The following is a 14,426-nucleotide window of genomic DNA, read 5'->3' as shown; positions in this document are numbered from 1 at the left end:
AAGGGGCCGTCCATAAATGACGTAACGCACCTAGGGGGGGGGAGGGTTGAGAAATGTGACGTCACACCAAAATGCGCAACTTAAAATAAATATAGAATTGTTATAACAACACTAATTGTTATAACAACATCAGTGCAGCGCCACATTAAATACGCACTACAATGACAATAGTTTAAAGCGATTTGAAGCATGTTTTATTTTCAAATTGGAAATATGGTTTTGGGGGGGGGGGGCAGAGCTTTGTGACGTCATATTTGAGGGGCGGTCTAACTTTTTGTGATGCCGTGTGACGAGGGGGGGTCAAAAATCGTCATCTATGGACGGCCCCAAAGCACCTATTATCAGTGTAATATGTTTCGTGACTGCAAGGATTCATACTCTTAGGTTTTTTCGGTAAAGTCACGTAGGAAAAAATAAAATAATAATTTAGATATTTTCATTTAATATGTATTATTTAATTTTTTACCTACGTGACTTTACCGAAAAAACCAAAGAGTAATATTTGATTTGTCTAGCACGGTCGCACCTTAGGCTATGAAAAATCGCGGCTCCTCTTGTCTAATCACATCATGACGCGTGATGGGGGGTGCTGGTGGTGGGGGTGCTGGTGGGGGTGGGGGTGCTGGTGGGGGTGGTGGTGGTGGGGGGTGCTGGTGGTGGGGGGTGCTGGTGGGGGGTGCTGGTGGTGGGGGGGGGGTGGGGGGGGGGTGCTGGTGATGGGGGGTGGTGGTGGTGGAGGGTGGTGGTGGGGGGTGGTGGTGGTGGGGGGGTGGTGGTGGGGGGTGGTGGTGGGTGCTGGTGGTGGGTGCTGGTGGTGGGGGGTGCTGGTGGTGGGGGGTGCTGGTGGTGGGGGGTGCTGGTGGTGGGGGTAGTGGTGGTGGGGGGTGCTGGTGGGGGGTGGTGGGGGTAGTGGTGGTGGGGGGTGGTGGGGGGTGGTGCTAGTGGTGGGGGGTGGTGCTGGTGGTGGTTGGTGGTGGTGGTGGGGGGGTGGTGGTGGGTGCTGGTGGTGGGGGGTGCTGGTGGTGGGGGGTGCTGGTGGTGGGGGTAGTGGTGGTGGGGGGTGCTGGTGGGGGGTGGTGGGGGTAGTGGTGGTGGGGGGTGGTGGGGGTAGTGGTGGTGGGGGGTGGTGCTAGTGGTGGGGGGTGGTGCTGGTGGTGGTTGGTGGTGGTGGTGGTGGGGGGGTGGTTGTGGTGGTGGGGGGGTGGTGGTGGAGGAGGTGGTGCTGGTGTGGGGGTGGGGCTGGTGGTGGGGGGGTGGTGCTGTTGGTTGTGGGGGGGTGGTGGTGGTGGTGGGGGGTAGTGAAGCCTCACGTGGATGGGGAGGCAGCGCTCGCGCATCGCTACACCCGCGATGACGGCGCTCGCGAGTGGGGTCACGTGACGCACCACGAGCCAATCGGCGCACGCCTATGGTGGCCGTTAGACGCCGCGAGGTAGCATCAAGCCCGGCTGACCGGTGCGACCCAGAGCCTCGTCGCTCTCTCTGCCGGCTCGCGAGCCCGCCAAACTGCTAGCCCGAGCGGTGAGTGCAGTGAGTGAACTCGTGAATGGTGGACGTGACAGGCAGCCGGGTTTAACAAGAGTGGCGCCCGCGCCAGCTTAAAGACCCCGCCGAGGCCTAGTCGGGCCTACGTTGATTTTTAAGCCTTCGGAGTTTCCTGGTCCTCCTGACTGCCTCTGGATGAGGCTCGGGGGGGCAGAGGACGAGTCCTACAAAACCCAACCTCCCCTCCGCGACCACGGCTATAATTGAGAGTTACGTGGTTATACGTTGCCTTTTTACTGTTAACAATATTGCTAATAAATGATAAGTTGGTAAGTGTGCTGCGTACGAGTTGCTTGTATTGGGGCCAGTCTCAACGCAACGTAGGACAGTCGCCTGCAACGTCGAGTTATTTATTTCCCCAATCACAGTAAGACTCCTCATTACTTTAATTAAACTGATACTTATTGCGTAAGTCAAACTTTGTACTTTCTAATGGTCAGTGCTCTGTCCTGCCGTGTTATTGCATGACCACCGATATGTGGCCTTATTCAGTGTTGTGGTGCTTGTGTTAAATAGTTGCTAAGTATTGGAGTTGTGTTAGGTTGCATAAACACCTTCAGTGCGACTTCATCAATGTTGTATTTTAAAAAGCATTGGTGAGGAAAATAATAACTTTTAGCGTTGTGTGCCATTGGCCGATTTGACCTCCCTGATGACAGTAGAATACATCCTTAATGTCGATGTCCCTTTGATTTGTGGAGCGAATTAAACATGGGCGTCAATTCACAAATACATAATTACTGCTGTTGCCTCGCTCTTAGTGTTTAATCCGCAGCTCCTTTTTTACTTTGTCAACCCTCCTGGATGAAGGCATCCCTACTCCGTGTCAGCAATGGGGGTTGTTTGACCATACTGCACTGTGATGGTCAGTGTGGGTTGGTGAAGGGATGGGTGAGTGGCCGGATCAGATCACATACCACGTGTGTAAATGAGGAATCAAACTTAGGTAACCGGCTTCATGACGCTGTACGCTTACGACTGCACCTTTGCTCCGAATCTGCTTCACTCACTAAAACTCAACCAACTAATTTATTTTAAAGTCTGCTATCGCGCAAATTTTGCAGTAAAGCCAGACTATACAGTACATCGAGTTTTCACAACAGTTTTGACCAGTAGTTTTAAGAAACTACCACCTTGAGGTGGGTTATTTTTTTAATTCGATATACTGTATACAGTTTTATATCAATTTTACAAAGGTAAAATCGAATGGTTAAATCGGTTGCAAGCCTATGACAAAATCACACGGAATGTGGCCGATCTAATCAAATCTAGGAATCTGCACAGTTGAGCCTGCATAGTCTTGGATGGGCGACGGCAATGCACAGCAGCTTTTTATAGTATACTGGGTCCACGTTGTGATCAGCATAGAGCAGTGCATTGTTTTACTTAACTTTATGCTCCTGATTCCATACTCTCCATCTTGAACACACACTGATCAGCATGGAGAAGTATCGTCAATTAACCTCTATGATCCGTGCGGTTTGGGGAGGCCCACCTCCAGCTATGGATTGATCAGTAGCTACAGTTGTACAAAAGGGCCAAATGAGAATGAATGCAGTATTGTACATGGGGCTTTAGGGAAATTGTTCAGAATTAGCAATGGAGCTTGTGTCTCAATGATGTGCCGTTCATAGATTGAAAGCATGCTTCACTGTTGTAAATATTGCAGCACACCTACATTACTCACAATGTTTCCAATCATAAACACTCCTAGAGTGTGTGAGAGATGACTGTAGTGATGCTGTGATTGTTCTATCACATTATCACCATGCATATAGTCTCTAGTCAGCAGTAAGGGCCAAGTAGCTTGTTCAGATAATAGCTTGGCGTAGCGCTGAGACTTAGACAGCGCCAGTGAGATCCTGGGATCGAGTCCAGATTTCTGCCAACTGATTATACCAGGTTCTCCAGTTGATGATCTCAGCCTGGTCGCCAATGACTGCACCCAAGAAAGCATTGTTCTTTTTGCATATTTGCCTAAATTAATTGGCAAGTTCCTGCTCGGAAAATTTTCAATTTGCTTTGATATTTGTGAACATTTGCAGGGCATCAAAACATGCATGTTCCAAGTGTAGATAGGGGCCATCCATTTAGTACGTACGCATGGAGGGGGGGGTTAACCCAAATGCGTACGCTTGCGTATGGGGGGTCTCCTGACAATGTACGTACGCATAGGAAACGGGGGTGGGGGGGGTTTGAAGCCCTGATAATAATTTGTCGACATTGCCTTAAAATGAGTTAGATAATCCGGCGGTAGACTATCTGTTTGCTTAAACACGTTAATATCATGAATCCTTCGTCGTTTCTGCGTGTTATAGGATTCGGGGGGGTGCGTCAAGCATATGTACGCAGGTGGGGGGGGGGGGGTGTAAAAAGTACGTGTGCATACAGGGAGGATGCTGAAGACGGGGACTTCTGAAGTACTTTTTTATTGTCACCATTTGGGGTCCTCTGTATCACATGATGATTTTGCACTGCTGGTTCTAATAATTATGAATTGGAATTTGTTGTCTCATGAGATTATATCGATAGCAGCACAATTGGATTTTTTGATTATGAGAAAAAAGCAAATAGTTTCCATGCTGTGGCCCTGAACGGTGCCACCTGTTGCTTCCGTGCACCACTCTCGTTCCTAATTCAGTAAAAAAAAAATTATTTGCACGCTATTAAAGCCTCTGTTACTCTTGTTGTAGCTGTAAATCTAAGTGTTGTGCGCGCCCTTTATTCTCACCCTGCATGCAGCATTGAGCCAGTTGTTAAGCGTCCTGTCATATTAAGACATTAAGTCTACTCTTTGTAACTGGTTTCTCAACGTGATTTATATTCCTGTTGCAGCATTACTCTCATGAATTGAAAATCTATCTGAAATTAACTGCCGGTGGTGTTCATCTCCATAATTTCAACTTGTAACCCGCTGTACATTATTCGCGAACGACTCTGGCGTGAAGAACCACGGATAAACGGAAAGGCAGCCATGTGGTGAGCCAGTGCAAAATTGCACCCCAACCTCTGTGGTCCTCTATATATTAAGGTGTTATTGAACAATGCATGAGTGCTTGCATGTGAGAGGAAACTCAAGCATGTGAGGAGGTGAAACTGTCGGCCTGTCCCATATATATAGTACAGGTGGAGTCCACATTTTCTGGCAAGCCAGGGTATGGCACCTTGACGCCCACTGGAAGGGAGTTGGACAACATTTGTGTGATCCACCAACCCGGAGTGCTGGATCACAGATGTGCGCCGATACCAATGCATTTTTCGAGTGCCCATAGCAAGTGTGGAGAGAATCATCTTCTCCAAGCTGTTAATTTTCCACAAAGTGGAATTCCTTAGATCACTTCTCGTGTTGTGATAGGCTGGGTCACCTGCTGACTAATTTAAACTCTCATTGGTTTTAGGTGTTATTAATCGATTATTGGTTTTTCAGGAATCATTTTCTGAGTCGATTATCAAAATCGTAATAAATGTATTTATTTTTGGCAACTCCGTCTCACCGCGCACATTAATGCCGCGACCCACCTGGCGCGGATCATTCTGTTGGCATGTCGTCCAAGCGCAGCGAGGATGAATGCGCCGAAGAAACAAAGCTTTGAAACTTTGATTAGCGCATCGTGTAGAGCCCATCGTGAGGAATAGATTGCCGTATCGTTCGCCTTCCAATAGACATAAAATGACGTCGCAACGCAGTTTACGTGAGAGCCAGGGGCTTATGGGACACCGGGGTCTCGCCATAAGGTTCAATTGTAAAAGTTGTGGAATCAATTTTAGAATATAGTCCATTTTAGCAAGTTAACCCATTGGCACGTGTGAATAGTCAAACCGCACGGCGATATGATTGGTCGGTGGCAACCATCAAAAGGCAGCAGCAGTCGGGCTCATGAGTCACCACTCATTATATTCGAAAAGATGCAAAGCCACACATGGGCTTGGACTTGGAGTGTTATCAATAAAAATTTGATGTCTGGCAAACCAATAATCGACTTTTTGTGGGGAGTTTTTGCATGTGATTAATTATATTATCGCTCACGCTGAAAATTGCAATGAACAACTGTAGTTGCGATCGTTCAGGAACGCTGTTTTCATCAAATCATTTACTATTTCTACCATGCCTTCCATGCGGAGCATGTCGAGGCATCAAAACAAAGGGGTATTTCAGTTGATCTCTCAGTAAGGAAGTGATTGCAGACCAAATATGATGTTAAAAAACAACGAGGGATAGATAACGTGCAGAACAAACAACAGTTACCGCTGAACTGTGCTTTAGAGGCTGCTCTCTTTCGTCGTGTCATCATGCGTGCGCTAACGTCCTGACGCGCGTCTCGGCAGACGTCCCTCGGGCTGCTGCCGCCGCTGCCGCTCCCATGGACTTCCCAGAAAGCCCCCCCATGGCAGACACGCTCCACTCAGGCTCCCCCAGCTCGAACGGCGACACGGACCCCACGGAGCCGGCCGATTCTTCGGAAGGAGAAGACAACGGGAGCGATGCGGGTGAGAGGTTTCGCTGTGGCTCGTGGTGCCATGATCAATCCACTGGTGGATGAAGTCATTCTCAAACCATTGCCATATCTTACCAGCCTGTGGTGTAATAATCTGCCTAGCACCTGCGTACAAGCTGCATTTAATCACTTCATCTCCGCAGTGGACGTCCTCATGGACAAGTTTCATCCATTGGCTGCCACTATCTTTAATCTTGACCACCAGCCATTGTCACTTCTTGTGATGTTTCCTACCTAAGCCCACTTAGTTTTCTTAACAGTCCTTGACACCTTGCAGGCCAAGCATACAACACACGATATAGGTACTGCGGTGGTGGCACATGCCTGTCATCTAGCCCTGTAGAAGTAGGTTTTATGGTTCACGCAAATGTTGTGAAACTCTCTTGGGTGTCGAAATGCCATACCCTCGCTTTCCAGGAGAAAACATTACAGAAAATGTGGACTCCACTTGTTCCATCTGTATGGGATCGAGTTTTGCCCCCTCGCACATATGTGTTTTCTCCAGGTGCTCCAATTTCCTCCTACATGCCAAAACATTAATTGGCCGATAACACCTTCATATATAGAGGACCACAGAGCTTGCACAAGTTTTGCCAATCTGCTTACCGCCTAGCTGCTGCCTTTCCCGCTTGTCTGTGATTCACCGTGCCTTTGAGTCATTCTGTCTGTCAGAGTGAGCGAATACTATGTGTGTGACAAGTAAAAATGTAAATGTATCATTATTACTAACCATGCTCAGCACTGCTTAGCTTCTGAGAATTGGTGATGGTAGTCAGCATTTGGTCCCGTAGCTTCACGCCGTCCATAATTTGCGGTGAACCGAGCTGATGCTGTCTTGTGGTGACACCTGCAGGGCACAGCGAGGAGGGGTCCCGTCTGTCGGAGGAGAGGGACGAGGAGGAGGATGATGACGATGAAGCAATGACGGCACATCACACGGATTCATCCGAAGCGGCTGACGACAACGACAACACTCAGAGCGACGGCCAGGGTGCGTGGTGTCTCCTTGAAAAACTTTCACCAACTACCGGAACCACAAACATATCGTGTATTTATTTTTCTTAGTTGCTCAATACAAGGCCCATAACACAAAGCAGCCAGCAACAGAGAGCCCTGCTGATTGTTCAGCATATAAGCACTAATGTTGTTTTTGTATTGAGCGAGGTGATGGGAATTTGCCAAGAGACAATGAGATGGAATTTTCTAGCCAGCAACATAGAGCACTAATGATAAGACAGCAGATAGGAGCTAAGATTTATTTTGTAGAGTCACGGTGAGAGGAATAGTGGTGAAAGAATGACGTTGGAGAGTTTCAATGTAACAACAGAGGGCAATAATGATAGTGCAGGTAGAACTGATTAGAGTACTAAATTGAACACAGTTATTACTTGTCCTGCAATGTGGTGGTGGTTAAACACAGCTAGATGAGAGGAAACAGTCAATTTGGTAAAGCAAGTTATTAACATCAGTGGAGTTATCAAGGCGTTTAGTTAACAATAACAATGACCACGGCAGTAGCGATGAAAGAGATTACAAGGAAGATACTGAACGAGGGCAAGATAGAGTGACTGGAGCGAATTGTTGAGCGCAGGCTGTTCGAAACATCGGGACGTCGTCGCGTGACCTTTGTTCTGTACGTGACCTCATGTTAGTGCGTGCAGCCACTCCCACCGACGAGGAGGCAGCTCCGGCCGATGAGGAGGACGAGCAAGAGGAGGAAGAGGAAGAAGAAGGGGAAGAAGAAACACCGGTAGCAGTGGCAGCGTCATCCGATGAGCCCAGCGGAGTCGCCGGCGGCGGCAGCGGCGACTCAGCCGCAGCCAGCGCCATGAGCCGAGCGAGCCCCCAGGACGCCAGCGCCGGCAGCGATGGAGCCGAAAAACCGGAAGACGGCGCGTCGAGGGAGCTCGACGACCACGAGCTGGACTACGATGAGGAGGAGGTGCCCGAGGTAATTGCGAAAGAGGTGCTTGCGCCGTAGTGCTGGAATGAGGTTCCGACCGTATGTTTCAATATAATTTCTATGCTGTGATGTAAATGTAGTTAAAGTAGCGGTGCCGGGCTATAATTTTACAGTGAATTTTAACAAGGCCAGAAATATGAGTGTCAACCAACGATGATGCGCCTCTGCAGGATAAGATGGCCACATTGTGTGCTTGAATAATGGTACAAATTTGCCAAATCTTAATATAGATACATTTTTCCATATTGCTTAATCTTGATTTGAAGCTTTCGTGACTGCAGGGATCCATACTCTTTGGTTCTTTCAGTAAAGTCACGTAGGTCGAAAGAAAACCTTATGCTGCTAGACCACCCAGATTCTATTGTCTTCCAAAAATTCATAAAGAAGGTACTCCACTTGGGCCCATCGTTTCCACTACCAATTCACCTACCTACAAACTGGCCTGATTTCTGTCTTGAGACCTTGCTTCCATTCACGGGCAAGACTATCTCAGCAGTACGTAACTCAGCTCACTTGGTCTCTTTAATCAAGGGCATCTCACTGTCTCCAGATGATGTGATTGTCAGCTTTGATGTAGTCTCTCTGTTCACAAAGGTTCCTGTACCTGACACCTTAGCAATAATTGAAGACTTGGTCCAACATAGACTGAATCCTGATGTACCAACTTTGGTTAGGCACTGCCTTACCAACACTTTCTTCACCTGGAATGGTACTTTCTACAAACAAAATAAAGATACTCCCATGGGTTCCCCCTTATCACCAGTGATAGCGAATGTTTTCATGGATAAATTTGAAACAGATGCCATCCAGACATCTACCCTACGTCTTTCCTTGTGGAAGAGATACGTGGATGACACTTTTGTCATTCGGCCACATGATCTGCCAGCATTGAACCAATTTCTCAACCACATCAATTCCATACACCCATCCATAAAATTCACCGTGGAAGTGGAGAAGGATGGTAAGCTACCATTCTTGGATGTTTTGTTTGAGAAGAGCCCTGACGGCTTGTTAGGACACACTGTCTACAGGAAAGCCACCCACAGACAATCCTATCTAAAACCTGATTCCCACCACCATCTGGCCCAGAAGAATTCCCTCATCAAAACACTACACCATAGGGCCCACTGCATCTCTGACCAACACCACCTAGCCAGTGAACTGGAACACGTACACCAAGCCCTCAAGATTAATGGGCACTCAGGTGTTTCTCCAACCATGGAGAAACAATTTACTGAGAAGCAAATCAAAACCATCACTTTACCATACATAGGTGTTACTAAAAAGATTTCCAAAATCTTAAACAAACACATAATCCAGGTCCGATTCAATACAGTACACAAAATCCGTGATCTAATCCCATCTGTGAAGGAGGTCATTCCTGACATGCAATACCCTGGAGTCTACAAAATAAGTTGTGCCTGCGGTAGCAGTTACATTGGGGAAACGAAATGACATGTCTCGGACCGTGTACGCGAACACAAGGCAGATTTTAAACACGGCAGAACCAATACCTCTCCCATAGCTGACCATTGTTATAATGCTGTGAGCTCGCATAATATTGTTTTTTTCCGAGACCAAGGTACTCTGCAAACCTTAGGGCAACTATCAAAGGTTTGTTCATGAAGCCATCCAGATGTATAAACATAGACATAACTTCCTCCGAGAAGATGGATACAGATTGAACAATCATTGGAAGGATGTTATTAACCATGTAATGCCTTAACTGGTTGTGGTTGTTTCCATCGTACCTGCCGTTTACTTGTACATTTATATTTTTTTCCCCCGTGTCCCACACTCAGCTTCCCACTTCTAGCCCCGCCCACTTCCCCCCCCCAGCCTCACGTCCTCTTCCCCTAGCGCTCACGCAGCCCTCCCCTACCCCACACCCTCCCCTCCACCCTCCCCACCTCTCTCCCCCCTTGCCTCCCCCTTTCTTACCTATATAACCTCTTGCCACGGCAGCTCTCTCGCCTACTTCAGCATATCTTGCTGTGGTTTTTCCACCTGATGAAGATTGCTTGTGTTGTGATCGAAACGTCGTGATTTGTTTTATTTTATTTCTACCTACGTGACTTTACTGAAAGAACCAAAGAGTATATATTGCTTAATCGGACAACGCATAGCAAGGTTTTTCCCCGTCTGTGAAGCAAGGATCTATGGAAAAAGAGTCTTGAGACTTGGGCTTTCCCGGGTAAACAAAGCAATTGTAGTAGTAGTAATAAAGAGCTTTTTGTGTTTTGGGTGGCATTTAAATTGTGGGTGAATTGCACTTGCATTGCTTGAAGTAACGTAGCCTTTGCATTGAATGAGTGTGTGTGTGTGAGGACAGGGGAGCGATGCTCACAACAATGAGCGGAACGCCGGGCGGCTAAAACCCAGAGAGTTGGCACAGTGGGAAACATAGTTGGTGCAAGCGTCTCTGTTTAGAATGGATGGCTACATAGTGTGCAAAAAAAGTTTAACAAGCATACATATGCATCTGCCGGTCATCTCAGTCCACCCATGGCAACTGGGTCTGTTCCATGACCTCTTACCAGTGGGCGTACGACACTATCACTTGGCCTCAAAGTGCACCTAGCATGACACAAGCGCCGTAGTGACGTCACCGCCGCTTAGTAGTGAATGGTGGTTGTTGTTGTGTATCCAGTGTGTGTTGTGCACAAGTAATATCTGACCTGGGGTGTTAGCAGCTGCTCCGTGGGTTTACTTACCCTCAGCTAACAAACGAAATGTGCCCCATCTTTCAGCCGGAGGAGCAGAAGAGCGCAGTTGCCAAGGAAGTGGTTGCTGTGGCACCAGGGGACGTGGCGGGTACCGCAGAGCGTCCCCCGGACGAGGGCGAGAAGAAGAGGCTCGGGGTGAAGGAGCGGCTCGGGGAGAGGGTGGCCTCGGTGGGAGAGAGGGACCGGAGGCTCGAGGGAAAGTCGGGCGACGATGGGGAGGTGGACGACGATGGAGAAATTGAGGTTGGTCTTGTTTACGTCACAACATCATCATTAGCATCGTCATGATTATCCACAATCAATCCACTGTTAGAAGAAGGCCCAGCCAATACCATCTGTCAAAGTCCTGCCATGCAACGATTCGCCAAGCTTCTGCGTATGAGCTGATTATATTGTGGGTGTCCTCTCGGGTGCATTCACTCCATTGGCTGCCACTCAGTGATCGGTGAAGGTGTTAGTAAGCAAAGTTGAAGTTGTTGTCGTGTAGAGTGGTTTAGGAACATGACAGCGGTGTGAATCGAGGTCAGGTGACTGCCCCTAACGAGGTTGTTTTTACAGGATGATGACCTGGAAGAGGGAGAGGTGAAGGAGTCGGTGGATAGGAGACCACGGCCAAAGGCTCTGTGCAGGTTTTTCATAAAAGGTGCGTGACGTGCTCTTGTTGTCGTGAGCGCCACGCGCTGTGTAAACTCGTGTGTGTGTGTGCATGTGTGTTTTTTTACGGTGAGGAGCTGTAGTGCAGTGGTTAGCACACCACGCTTCGAATCCGGCGACCCGAGTCCGATTTCTGCTCATGGCCAACACCAGTGACAATTATTTGAACCTGGTGCGGTGTGTAAACATAGCCACTAGTGAGACAACGGCGGACGGGCATGGTGCTGGCCTCTCACCCCCTCGTGTGCCATGTTGACCTTCATAGGACTTGCCTCAACAGTCTGATATGACTATCCGGAGGCATCTTAAGACTAAGAGCACTGAGCTGTTGCTGCTGAGACCCTCGGTTCAGATCCAGGCAGATTCAACGGAGTTCTCAAGTGTAGTGATTTGACGGTCTCAGCCCGATCACTAATGACTGCACCCAAAAATCCATCTCGTAAAATTCATGTTTTACTTCATTCCAGCTCTTGAGAATTAAAAATATCAGGTCTGCCATCTCTGTAGCAAGGAATAAAGAAAAAATGCAATCAAAGGTATCTGAACAAGTCCCATTACATGACATGATGCTCGAGCACAGTTGGAAAACCGAAAGAGAAATTTACAGATAAAACCATGTGACCCGAAGTGTGGTGTTCTCTCTCCCACTGCCCCCCCCTCGTGCCCCTTCTCTCTTTGTTTAATGTTCCACCACTGGCCTTAACCCCCCACCCACACCACTTCCTGGTCCAGGTAACTGCACGTGGGGTTTCACCTGCCGCTTCATCCACCCCGGGGTCAACGACAAGGGCAACTACTCCCTCATCCAGCCCAAGATCGACCCCTTCTCCCCCAACGGGGCCCCCCCTCACCTGCCGCCCCCACACCCTGCCGTGCCCCCTAACCCGTGGGTGAGATACTCAACCATACGCTGGTGCTTGCCTCTTGTACGCCTGACACAGAAGGGCAAATACTGGAGAATTGTCGATGAAGACTACCAATTAATATACTCTCGTGTAATTTATGTACAGAATATCAATTACGTGGAGGTGTGTCATTTAGATACCAATTACAGATGTAATGATATTACATTATATATTTTACATATCTGTTTGAGAGTAGGTGGAACTAGTAATTGAGAATTATAAGAGACTGAAATTCTAGAACAAGAAATATTTTTTTCCTTTGGTTAAGAACTGAACTGAAACTGGAGCTAAACTATTGCATGGGAAAGAAAATAGAATTCCAACCGGAACTAATTCAACGGTATGCAATTGACGTAACACTGCTCTCATGTGCATTCGTCAATAACGCCATGGCTTTAAAAGAAAAATATATAAAAGATGGCTTTTAGGGCAATAATTTGTTGCGAAGAATGGCCATTGCCTAATATATATTTTTCCTTTTAAGGCCACAGTGTTGACCAATGTGGCAAGCTGTATTTATTTGTGCTTGTACACAACTGCCAACGCAGCAGCATCATCAAATAATTAGTTTAATTTTCTCTCATACTGGCACGTGCTGCCTGTTTCTTTTGTACTGGCACATGCTGCCTTCCTCTCTCGTACTGGCACGTGTCCCTCGTCCCGTGGCTGAGCACGTCGCTATCTCCGTGTCTCGCACGGTGGTTGCAGGCGACTGCGATGATGGAGGAGTTGCTGCCGCCACCACCCGTGGAGCCTCCAGTGGAGAGCGCCTGGGAGCGCGGGCTACGGCACGCCAAGGAGGTGACGCACGCGTGCAGGACTTGCATCCAAGTTTGCAGTGATTCATTCATTAAATAATATTTATACACGCTTATTTATATATATAAAAGGGAAATTTGTGATTCAATCTTAATTTTAGAACTTTCGTGACTGCAGGAATTATTATTTGTTTCTTTCGGTTAAGTCACGTCTAAAGATAAAATAATAAATTAAATTAAATAATAGAATACGACGTTTCGATTGCAACACAAGCAATCATCATCAGGTATAATGAAATAGCGACATAAAATCTAACCAGAAAACTATAGACAGACATATTAGCAGACAGATATCACCAAGATACATAGCGAGAGCAACACAGGTAACAGAGAGGGGTGATCGTCTCTGTGGGGTGGCCTTAAATAGACAGAGGGGGGGGGGGGCGGAGGCAGAGAGAGGGAGGAGGGTTAGAGAAAAAATTAGCATATCAATGAGTGGTCCACAGACGTGGTGCTGCGAATGCGATGGCACGGCAAGCAAGCCTGAAAATCAGGAGGACACACTAAAATTAAATAACCTAGTAAAATATCGAAATGTAATGTAATACAACACAGAGGGTCGGTCAACACACAATTAACGCATAGCCTGGTTGATTACGTATTTCAAAGATTGCTAAGTTAGAATTTAAGTTTGAACAATCTAAAGAGAGGACACAGGCAGAGAAAACAAGTCGCCAGAGAGAGAGAGAAAAAAGATAAGCTTTAAACTTCCCCGTAGAAGTGGTTCAATCTTAATTTTAGAACTTTCGTGACTGCAGGAATTATTATTTGTTTCTTTCGGTTAAGTCACGTCTAAAGGTAAAATAATAAATTAAATTAAATAATAGAATACGACTTTTCGATTGCAACACAAGCAATCATCATCAGGTATAATGATATAGCGACATAAAATCTAACCAGAAAACTATAGACAGACATATTAGCAGACAGATATCACCAAGATACATAGCGAGAGCAACACAGGTAACAGAGAGGGGTGATCGTCTCTGTGGGGTGGCCTTAAATAGACAGAGGGGGGGGGGGGGCGGAGGCAGAGAGAGGGAGGAGGGTTAGAGAAAAAATTAGCATATTAATGAGTGGGCCACAGACGTGGTGCTGCGAATGCGATGGCACGGCAAGCAAGCCTGAAAATCAGGAGAAGGACACACTAAAATTAAATAACCTAGTAAAATATCGAAATGTAATGTAATACAACACAGAGGGTCGGTCAACACACAATTAACGCATAGCCTGGTTGATTACGTATTTCAAAGATTGCTAAGTTAGAATTTAAGTGTGAACAATCTAAAGAGAGGACACAGGCAGAGAAAACAAGTCGC

General features: G+C 47.2%; 1 protein-coding gene across 5 annotated transcripts in view; it reads left to right on the top strand.

The window, feature by feature from the left end:
• Positions 1-14,426, top strand: part of ZC3H18 (zinc finger CCCH-type containing 18) — a 30,359-nt gene that overhangs the window by 716 nt on the left and 15,217 nt on the right. For 2 of the 5 annotated variants that reach the window (XM_078606779.1, XM_078606774.1), the window contains exons 1-8: positions 1,341-1,521; positions 5,872-6,033; positions 6,895-7,032; positions 7,694-7,992; positions 10,755-10,973; positions 11,289-11,373; positions 12,117-12,274; positions 12,998-13,090. In XM_078606779.1, the coding sequence (XP_078462905.1) occupies positions 5,907-6,033; positions 6,895-7,032; positions 7,694-7,992; positions 10,755-10,973; positions 11,289-11,373; positions 12,117-12,274; positions 12,998-13,090 (1,119 nt within the window). In that variant the 5' untranslated portion in view covers positions 1,341-1,521; positions 5,872-5,906. Of the gene's footprint in view, positions 1-1,340; positions 1,522-3,970; positions 4,525-5,871; positions 6,034-6,894; positions 7,033-7,693; positions 7,993-10,754; positions 10,974-11,288; positions 11,374-12,116; positions 12,275-12,997; positions 13,091-14,426 lie in introns of those variants that run through there. The other 3 variants (XM_078606778.1, XM_078606775.1, XM_078606776.1) reach the window with 3 other exon arrangements.

Source organism: Lampetra planeri, chromosome 26, assembly GCF_965212315.1.
Source record: "Lampetra planeri chromosome 26, kcLamPlan1.2.h2, whole genome shotgun sequence".
NCBI lineage: Eukaryota > Metazoa > Chordata > Hyperoartia > Petromyzontiformes > Petromyzontidae > Lampetra > Lampetra planeri.
This window is presented reverse-complemented; position numbering and strand designations above follow the sequence as displayed.